The sequence below is a fragment of the Colobus angolensis genome, unplaced genomic scaffold (genome assembly GCF_000951035.1).
Source record: "Colobus angolensis palliatus isolate OR3802 unplaced genomic scaffold, Cang.pa_1.0 Scaffold29, whole genome shotgun sequence".
NCBI lineage: Eukaryota > Metazoa > Chordata > Mammalia > Primates > Cercopithecidae > Colobus > Colobus angolensis.
Window position 1 is genome coordinate 4,511,155 of NW_012116154.1, and position 10,960 is coordinate 4,522,114.

General features: G+C 43.9%; 1 protein-coding gene across 1 annotated transcript in view; it reads right to left on the minus strand.

Annotated features, from left to right (window-relative positions):
• FAM114A1 (family with sequence similarity 114, member A1) overlaps positions 1-10,954 on the minus strand; it is a 79,200-nt gene extending 68,246 nt beyond the window's left edge. The window contains exons 1-2 of the mRNA XM_011949108.1: positions 10,922-10,954; positions 304-659 (exon numbers count right to left, since the gene is read on the minus strand). Of these exons, the coding sequence (XP_011804498.1) occupies positions 304-651 (348 nt within the window). The 5' untranslated portion in view covers positions 652-659; positions 10,922-10,954. The remainder of the gene's footprint in view (positions 1-303; positions 660-10,921) is intronic.
• Positions 10,955-10,960: the final 6 nt, after the last annotated feature.

Below are 10,960 nucleotides of genomic sequence, written 5' to 3' on the forward strand. Positions count from 1 at the left end.
TGAACTGCTGGTGGAGTGAATTACATAACAGATAAAGTGCCTAGCAGAGTGCCTGGCACACAGCTTGTGTCTGATAATTGGTGGCTGTTACTGTTAATAACATATTTATCAAAATGCAAATATTATGACAAATTATTTTCATATATGTTTAATCTCACTACACAGCACATTTCTGATGACAGAGGGGATGTCACAGTACATTTTGAACTCCCAATTCCCACCTGCAGAGCTTGCTGCTAGCTCTGCACATGGTAGATATAAGCAAGAACTTAGGCCGAAGTGAACTGAATGACCCATTCTTACCGGATAATTCTGTTCTTGCAGGGGTATTTCGGATCTGGGTTCTGCCTCAAGGCTGACGGAATCAATACACTCAGCAAGTGTATCCTCAGTCACTTCTCCATTGAGAGGGGGCTCCATGGTGTTGGCATCTTGAGGCTGCACAGGGGGCCCAGTGGTGGCACCCCCTGCACCCTGCACAGCTGCATTTTCATGCCCCTCCCCTCTGGGGTCAGCTGGTGTTGGCTCATGTGAAATTGCAGCTGAATCACAATGCACTTCTGCATCTTCAGGTAAAGAATCACTATTAGGCATCTCAGTAACTTCTGCTTTGTCTCCAGTGGCTAAGGTGTCGCCAGCATCATCAGACATTTTAATATCTGTCAACACAATTACAAACACCTCATGCTTTCATCGGATTGTTAAGCTTCAATTCAAAGCCCTGGATAAATAAATCTGGTAGGGGTAAACTTTTTTTTTTTGAGATGGAGTTTCGCTCTTGCTGCCCAGGCTGGAGTGCAATGGCACAATCTCGGCTCACTGCAACCTCCGCCTCCCGGGTTCAAGCGATTCTCCTGCCTCAGCCTCCCAAGTAGCTGGGATTACAGGCATGTGCCACCATACCTGGCTTATTTTGTGTTTTTAGTAGAAACGGAGTTTCTCCATGTTGGTCAGGCTGGTCTCAAACTCCCGACCTCAGGTGATCCACCTGCCTCAGCTTCCCAAATTGCTAGGATTACAGGCGTGAGCCACTGCACCTGACTGGGGCAAACTTTTTTTAAGCAATACTCTATGTAACCTTGTGGGAGACCGAATAATGCAGGGGTCCCCAACCCTGCATTATTCCCCGTATCAGTCCATGGCCTGGTAGGAACCGAGCTGCACAGCAAGGGGTGAGTAGCGGGTGAGTGAGCACAGCTTCCTCTGTATCTACAACTGCTCCCCATAGCGCTCGCATTACCACCTGAACTCCGCCTCCTGTCAGATCAGTGGTGGCATTAGATTCTCATAGGAGCATGAACCCTATTGTGAACTGCACGTTTGAGGGATCTAGGCTGTGCACTCTTATGAGAATCTAATGCCTGATGATCTGTCTCCCATCACCCCTAGATGTGAGCATCTAGTTGCAGGGAAACAAACTCAGGGCTCCCACTGGTTCCACCTTTTGGCGAGTTGTATAATTATTTCATTATATATTTCAATGTAATAATAACAGAAATAAAGTACATAATAAATGTAAAGTGCTTGAATCATCCCGAAACCATCTCCCCCCACACCCTTTCCGCTGATCTGTGGGAAAATTGTCTTCCACAAAACTAGTTCCTGGTGCCAAAAAGGTTGGGGACTGTGGGAATAATGAATGGCCCCCAAGATAACCATATCCCAATTCCTGGAACGTGTGCTACCTTACATAACAAAAGGGATCCTGCAGATGTGAGTAAGTTAAGGATCTTGAGATGAGGGGATTATTTTAGATTATCTGAGTTGGCCTTAAATGTAATTGCAAGTGTCCTTATCATCCGGAGGCAGAGGGAGACTTGACTACAAAGGGGAAAAGGTGATGTGTTGACAGAAGCAGAAGCTGGAGTGACACACTTCGAAGATGAAGGAAGGGGCCCCAAAGCCAAGGAATATGGGTGGCCACCAGAAGCGAAAAAGGAAAAGGAAACCATCCTCCCCTCAGAGACTCTAGAAGGAACCAGGCTGCCAGCAACCTGACTTTAGCCCATGGACACTGATTTCAGACTTCCGACCTCCAGAACTCCAAGAGAATAAGTCTGTGTTGGCAAATGCCACAAAGTTAATTGTAATTTGTCACAGCAGCAATAGGAAGCTAACACAAACCTACAGTGCTATCTTTAAACTTTCCTGGAGCTCTTACTTGGCATGAAGGACTATGCCTATGGGAACTAAGAGTATTACCTGTATCTTTAAAATTATTGAATCTGGCTTTATTAATTATATTTGTAGCAATAATGAGAATAAGCATAAGAAGGCAAAGCGTAATGGCTCACACCTGTAATCCCAGCACTTTGGTAGGCTGAGGTGGGTGGATCACATGAGGCCAGGAGTTCAAGACCAGCCAAGGCCAACATGGTGAAACCTTGTCTCTACTAAAAATACAAACATTAGCTGGGCGTGGTGGCACGCACCTGTAGTCCCAGCTACTTAGGAGGCTGAGGCACAATAATGGCTTGAACCTAGTGGGTGGAGGCTGCAGTGAGCCGAGATCGTGTCACTGCACTCCAGCCTGGGTGACAGAGTGAGACTCTGTCTCCAAAAAAAAAAAAAAAGAATAAGTCTAGAAAATACCTGAGCACTTATCAAAAAACTACTTGCCATTTAGTTTTGCAACGTCTTTGTCAGAAATTCACAGTGAGAAAGAGACCTGTATACACACAGTATGCCTTGCTGGGGACCAGCTGATGAAGGCCTAGACAATGGTTTAGTCAAGGATAAACTGGAAGGGTAAGAAGTGACGTATAAACCATATAATGAATGTAGTCATTAAAGCAGAAAACTCTTTTGAAGCTTACAAATTATTGATATCAGGTAGAGCAGCACTATTCAATGGAACTTTCAGTGGTAATAAAAATGTTCTGTCTCAATAAACTAAGCATTGAAGGGACGTATTTCAAAGTAATAAGAGACTTTTATGACAAACCCACAGCTAACATCATACTGAAGGGGCAAAAGTTGGAAGCATTCCCCTTAGGAACCAGAACAAGGTGAGGATACCCACTCTCACCACTTCTATTCAACACAACGGTGGAAGTCCTAGACAGAGCAATCAGGCAAGAGAAAGGAATAAAATAGGAAGAGAAGAAGACAAACTATCTTTGCAGGTGATATGATTCTACACCTAGAAAATCCCATAGTCTCTGCCCAAAAGCTCCTAGATCTGATAAACAGCTTCAGCAAAGTTTCAAGATACAAAATCAATGTACAAAAATCAGTAGCATTTCTATACACCAATAACGTCCAAGCTGAGGGCCAAATCAAGAATGCAATTCCATTCACAACAGCCACAAATAGAATAAAATACACAGGAATACAGCTAACCAAGGAGATGAAAGAGCTCCACAACGATAATTACAAAACACTGCTCAAAGATATCAGAGATGACACAAATGAAAAAACTTTCCATGCTCATGGATAGGAAGAATCATTATTGTTAAAATCCAAAGCAATGTACAGATTCAATGCTATTCTTATCAAACTACCAATGATGCTTTCCACATAATTAGAAAAAAATATTCTAAAATTCATGTGGAACCAAAAAACAGCCCAAATAGCTAAAGCATTCCTAAGCAAAAAGGACAAAGCTGGAGGCATCACACCACCCAGCTTCAAACTACACTACAAGGTTATAGTAACCAAAACACCATGGTACTGGCACAAAAACAAAACACATAAGCCAATAGAACAGAATAGAGAACTCTGAAATAAAGCCACACACCTAACCCATCTGATCTTTGACAAAGCCAACAATAACAAACAATGGGGAAAGGACTCCCTATTCAATAAATGGTGCTGGGATAACAGGCCAGCCGTATGCAGAAGATTGAAACTGGACCCCTTCCTTACACCATATACAAAAATCAACTCAAGATGGACTAAAGACTTCAATGTAAAACCAAAACCTACAAAAACTCTGGAAGAAAACCTAGGAACCTAGGAAATACTATAGCCTGGATATCGGCCCTGGCAAAGATTTTATGACAAAGACTCCAAAAGCAATTGCAACAAGACCAAAAATTGACAAGTGGGAGCTAATTAAACAAAAGAGCTTCTACACAGCAAAAGAAACTATCAACAGAGTAAATGGACAACCTACATAATGGCAGAAAATATTTGCAACTATGCATGTGACAAAGGTCTAATATCCAGAATCCGTAAGGAACTTAAATCAACAAGCAAAAAACAAAACAAAACAAGATAAAAACCATTAAAAAATGGGCAAATGACATAAACAGGTGCTTCTCAAAAGAAAACACATAGGTGGCCAACAAGCATATGAAAAAATGCGTAACACCACTAATCATTAGAGAAATGCAAATAAAAACCATAATGAGATACCGTCTCACACGCAGATTTTCCCAATAACTCAGGGCTGTCATTGACCACACTTTCACCCTCTCAAGAATATATGTTATCAACAGCTATCATTTATTGAGTGCTTACTGTATCCATGCTTTTAAAATGTATTATCTCCTGTGAGTTGAATGTTATCAGCTCCATTTTATAGACAAGGACACTGAAGCTCAGAAGTCACACTTTTAGTAAATTGTACATTTGAAATTTGAGCCCATGTCTGACTTTGAGACTGAACCACATCAGAGCCCTATCAGCAATGCCATCTGCCTCTTTTCTTACATTCAGTCAGTGGCCAAATCCTAGAAGCTCTTTATTGAGAATGCATCTGCATTCTTTTACTCCTATTGTCACGGCAAGGTCCTCATTATGGTTCATGATGACTATTTGAGTATTGGGTTCCCCTGTTCACTGCAGCTCTTCCCCTTACTTTCCATCCTTCACCTCATGGCTCTAATTACATGGCTCTCCTGCTCACACATCCTCAGGAGCTCCCCCTTCCTCTCCCTCCTGAAATGAGGCCACATGCTTCAGCTGGTATCCAGGGACCTCTGTGCTCTGATCCCACCAGGCTTACCTCCCACGTTTTCCTACAAAACCTTAAATGAGACAGTGTAAATACCTGTGCAATGCCTGGCACATCCACAAGAGACCCTCAGGGGGCTGTTGGTTCCATATGTTGTTCTTTTGCACACTGAAGGCCCAGTTAAAATAACCGCCTTCTCCATTCTTTGTTCCTCCAGGTTGAACATTTTCCTTCTGAACCCTTCTGAGGGTATTTTGTGTTTATCTTACTTTAGACAATTAAAGTCCTCTTTGGCTAGAGTTGCTTCAGTTTTTCCTATGATTTGTAAATTCTATAAAGACAAAGACCTTCCTTGTTTTGTATTCATATTCTACATAGTACTTGGCATAGCTTCCTGTGCATAGTAGGGAGCTCAACAAATATGCCTGTTGAGTTATATTAATATTTGTGTAAAGATACTCAGGAGCTTTCTTACAGCAGATGGTTCCAAATGACTTGACATTTCCGTATCGTCTTTCTTTTTTTCCTTCACCTCCCAGTTAATTGAGTTACAATGTATTTGTATAAGCAAAAATATCTGCCAGACCTTGAATTCAGTGATAACATTCCTGTAAACAAGTCTACATGTAAGAATGGCAAAGAATGCAAACTTCCCTGGAGCTGGTATACAAAGTTTTTAGGATATTCAAGGTTGCCCGTGGGCTGTCAAGGAGCCAGGTTCAAGCCTAGCTGAAATAGCAAACAATGATAGAAACCCACTGTATAGAGAAGGGGTAGTATCGTGGGTGGTTTATGGGAGGTGAGTGGAATTGATGGGGGCTGCTACAAAGGCTGTTGTCATTTGGAAGTTTATAAAATCTTTGTGAAAACCTCTCTCTGAATCAGGGCTAGCCTAGGACAAGGTGTTGGCAAACCACAGTCTGCTGGCCAAATTTTGTCCTCTGCCTGTTTTTGTAAACAGTTTTATTGGACCAGATATACACCCTTTGTTTACATATGGGACTGTGGTGGTTTCTCTGGCACTACAATAGCAGAGTTGAGTCGTTGCAACACGGGCCATATGGCCTGCAAAGTCAAAAAGCCTAAAATATGTACTATCTGGCCTGTTTCCGAAAATGTTTGCTTACCCATGGCCTAGGACTTTGCTTGATTGCCATGGCGTAAAGATTTCCCTGTCTTAATTTATTATCCTCACATGAGTCCTAGTGACACAAGAATGAGGAGAGTGGGTTCATGAATAAATGATACCTTGCCATCACTTTTATTCTCATTTTTTAAATCAGTAGATGGTAGACATTGTCTGATCTTTTTATTTGTTTGTAAGGTAATTTGAAAATCCTTATTATTAATCTGGATTATTAAGAAGTCCCAAACTATTTCACTTTTCTATAAGCAGGAACATCAGAATAAATCTGGCTGGGATAAACACTTATGGGTAAATAAAAACCATTATGAATACCTGAATGTACAAGCCTTGTCCTCAAGTGTTGTTATCTTGTTCATGAAGTGTCCTAAAATAGTTTAGTGTATACTACGTGACACGTGCATGTTAACTTAGTTCTAATTTATGCCCTAAGGGTGGATGGATGACATCTGAAGTGCCTTATTCAGGAATATACTATCCAGGGGTCTTTAGTAAGCCCTTAAAAATCTGTAATGAGGTGTCCACCTTTTTTTAGAGGGTTCAACTACCATCTTCTCTGATGGGCACCCCAGGGTATGCTAATTAGCATAAAGGATATGAGAAATAATTTTTCACCGGTGACATGAAAGATGCCTCAGATATGTGGATCGGCAAGAAATAGCGTAGAGGTGCCTTCTCTGCTTCTACAGCCAAGATATGAGATTGCACTGAATCCAGCAGCTGACTTACCCTTTGGAGTAGGGTTCTTCTAGGGCCTCTAGCTGAATGCAGGACTCCAAAGCCTGAAGGTGACTAGAAGCTTAGCTGAGTCCTGCCTCTAGAACACAGGCCTAAAAGGACAGTGAGCTAGGACTTCCTTGAGCTTATAAGAACAGACTGGTTAACTAAGCCTGTTTGCTAATACATGTGTCGGTTTATGGCAGAATTCCATCAGTGAACTTGGATTCCTGGGAATTTAGCTCTTGGTAGGGAAGTTGCAGAGGAGGAAATCTATAGCCCTTACCTATCTCTGATGGCCAAATTGCCTTAGGTGAGTTTATCCCAAATGTAGAAAAAGTGCTGCAATAAAACTCTTCTCTGTGGCTGCTCTACATTCAACCAACACAAACCATCCTTTCAGAAATGCCCCAGAAACTCAGCTGCAAGATGTTAAACAGGCATTGTTAAAAAATATTTATGGATTATTATTTAAAATATTTATGGATTATTGTTTAAAATATTTATGGATAATTTATAAATTTTAGAAATTCTAGATCTTTACATCTGTTAAATTTAAAAATGGTCATCGGTCAGGCACAGTGGCTCACATCCCAGCACTTTGGGAGGCCAAGGCAAGTGGATCACTTGAGGCCAGAGTTTCAGACCAGCCTGGCCAGCAGAGTGAAATTCTGTCTCTATTAAAAATACAAAAAAATTAGCTGGGCATGGTGCCATGTGCCTGTAATCCCAGCTACTCTGCAGGCTGAGGCATAAGAATTCCTTGAACCTGGGGGGCAGAAACTGCAGTGAGCCAAGATCATGTCACTGTACTCCAGCCTGGGTGACACAGTAAGATCCTGACTCAAAAAAAAAAAAGAAAAAAAAAGCCCTAATTCAATTTCTAATTGTACAAAAAAAAAAAAAAAAAGAAAAAAAGAAAAAAAGGGTCATGCAAGATCAGCCCTATTTCAATTTCTAATTGTGTGTATCTCTAATCTATATTTATCTCTCCTTGTTACAGGTCTAATTTTCCCCAAATCAAAACAAAAACAAATTTATTTTTTGTTTGGTTGTTCTGGTAGACCTTTATCGACTGCGGATGCTATCATGATGGGGGAAATGTAATCATTTTTCAGACTGTACCCTTTTGTATGAAACCACTAGAAACTGCGTGTTTGAAATACACAACTGTTTCTGAGCAGGGGCTGCTGGAGTCCACCAGGATTACAGTCGTGACAAGCACTGTGTTTCCTGGGACACTTTCCATCTCCATCTGGGTGTTCCATAAGCCAGACTTAGAAACCTTTCCTGATTTATGGTTAGGAAGATTGATCACTGTAGCCATGTCTCGTGGCCTGGAGGCTAAGGAGACTCAACCCACAGCAACAAGGAGGCTGCTTCAGGAAACTCTAAGGAGAGGAAGGGTGGCATATAAAGAAGCCTTTGTGGGCTGGGAATAAGTTAGTTTTTCATGAGTAAATTCATTCATCACTGAAAATGCTCCCAGTACTATGCGAGGTATTGAAGCAGCAACATCCCAGCTCCAAAAATAAGTATAAAAAAAGTATGGTCACTATCCTTCAGAAATAAATCATCTGTTTAAGGAGCTAACACAAAACAGTTAAAAAGTGATGCAAAACAGCACAGCAAATCAAGGACAGATGTGCCTGAACTAGACTGACCCTGTGCAAAGGAGAACCTTGAAAGTGTCTTTGATGTGGTAATTCAAGCCTGGTGGGATGAGAACATGTGCAAATGTCCAAGCATCAGGGATGGACTCCAGCGATTCAGGACAGGTGTCTGAGAGGCCAGGACACGAGACTGCGTGGAGAATAATGAGAGGTGGGAGCAATGGTATTCAGAGGTGGAAAGAGTTGTGCCCTGCAGGCGTCAAGAGATGTGGCCTGTGGTCCCAGCATCCCTTTGTGGGCACACAACTTGCTCATCCTCACTGCGCTTACACCTGCTCCTCTGTAAAGCTAGGATGGACAAACTGATTTGGATGCTTTTTTTCCAAACCCCACCTGCAGGACTGGGGCAAGTCTGTGATGACAGAGAAAAATGAGGACAAGATCGCAAGTTTTTCATAAATCTAAATTTATTAAATGTAAAAGACTGCCTTCATCTTGCAAGTTTAGCCTTTGTGCTTTTTCTTGGTATTAAAATGCTTGGTATTTCATTTTATGAAATAGTGGTGACAGTAGATGGAGTTTTTAAAAAAATGGCCTCAGTTGGCAGCATAAAAATTTGGTTAGCATGATATCCTGTGTGAGGTCATCTCCCCCAGTTAAAAAAAAAAAAAAGTGTTGGTCAGCGAAGGACCAGAAATAAAATCTCTGTATGAGAGGCTCTTAATCAGGTTGTAACAGTTTGTGTGAGTTTGTACAAGGCTTGACAAGTCTATGTACCCAGGCTTCAGCCTATTCTCTGTGTGACTGCCAGGCATTTTTGGACCTACTTCCTCCCCTGTTTAAAAACCATTAGGTGTAAATATCTTCGCACTTCCCATCATAATCCAGCTCCAATCTCTGTCCACCTCTTGCAACTCTCAGTGCCCTCCACTCCTGCCTCACCAGTCTTTTCTCCATTCCCCATAACTCTTCACATCTCCCTGCCTTTGCTTACATTGGCTCCTCTGCCCCGGTGCTGCCCTTCCTCCAGCTGCCTGGCAAATTCCTATTCCTCTAGATACCCAATGTCTAATGTTCTCTTTCATTGCGAATTTTTCCTTAATCTGCCCCACTCCTTCCAGTGAAATAACTGCTCCCTCTTCTACGTTTTTGGCACTTTGCACAGATTTCTATTGCATGTATTTATGGAGTATTTACTTCTGCCATTCTGTCCTCCAAGACTATGACCAACAGCACCTACATTCGTTTCTGTCCCTCAGATATTCATTGGATTGAAATATATTGTGTTTGATATTAATAAAAGAGAAACCAAGTTTGAGATAAGCCTGGTGAAATAAAGACAGACAAGTTTACTTTTATGGTCTGAATTGCTCAGATTCAAGAAGGCCCCCTCCCACCCTCAAATTCCTTCTGCATTGGCTCACTTGTACCTCAAATCCATCCCTAAGGTCTCATTCCTTCACTTAAAGGTTACAATGTAAGAAGTTTACCAGATTATTTCCCAAGCTCAGGCTTGATGGAAGAAAGGAGGGAGGGGACACAGGCATATGAGTGAGGTAGAGAAGGAGCCACTGGGCTGCAGAGAGGGCAAAAAGAGGCTCTGAGGATACAGCCTGTCTCATTCTCAGTTGTCACAGGTTGGCTGAGGTCACAGGGAGTTCAGAGGACACTGATTTATAAAGCCACCTGCCTGTGTCCTTCAAGAGGTTTAGGACGGGAACGGATGGGATCAGTAGGGCATAGCTAATGCTCTCACAGCCCATAGAGAGATGTCTTCCTACTTAGGAAAAGGCAGTGACGTTCAGGCGCCTGGTCTGAGGTGCCTGGAAATACTCACCGGATGGCAGGGGCGAGGGCTAGCCGACTGGGTGGAGGGGGCCTGGGGAGCTGGGGTAGGGAGTGAGACTCATCCCGGGGGCTGCGAATGGAGGTGGTGCCTGCTTAGAGTGTTGGCTGGACTGGAAGAGCAGGCAGGGCGTGGGTGGGCTGCTGGAGGAGGGGTAAGGCGAGGGAGCGGGGAGGTCAAGGCCTGAGCTCCCTGTGCCAAGGCCGAGGTTAGGCGCACCATGGGCAGAGGCCTCTGTCTCACAGGGACCTGCGCCCTCCGTGCCCGGGCTGGGGGACCCTGCAGCCCGCCTCTGACTTGGCCCCGAGCCACTGGGGCACTTTTCCAGACTTGCTTGGTGCCAGGACTGGATAGTTTGGGAGATCCTGGCAGGCTCCGCGGAGGTTCACGCCGGCCGAGGGGGCAGACCCTGAGTGTGGGCGTGTGGGTGTGTGCATGAGCGTGGACCCGGAGCGACACACACTCACACACACACACTCACACGCCCGCACCCACGCAAGGCCCTCGGCCGCGCCACCCCGGACCCTCACCCCAGAGCCAGGTCCTCCCTGACCGCGGCTTCTCACTAACGCAGAGGGCAGGATTCGTGGGCCCCAGACGAGGTGTCATGGTATGGTGTTCCCACCACCCCGGGGTGGCCGTCCCCGCGCTCGCCCGCCCCCCAGGGAAGGGCATGGGGACAGGTTGCCCGGGGCTCTTACCGCTCAGGCGGCCGAGTACGCGCGGGAGTGCCCGGCGGG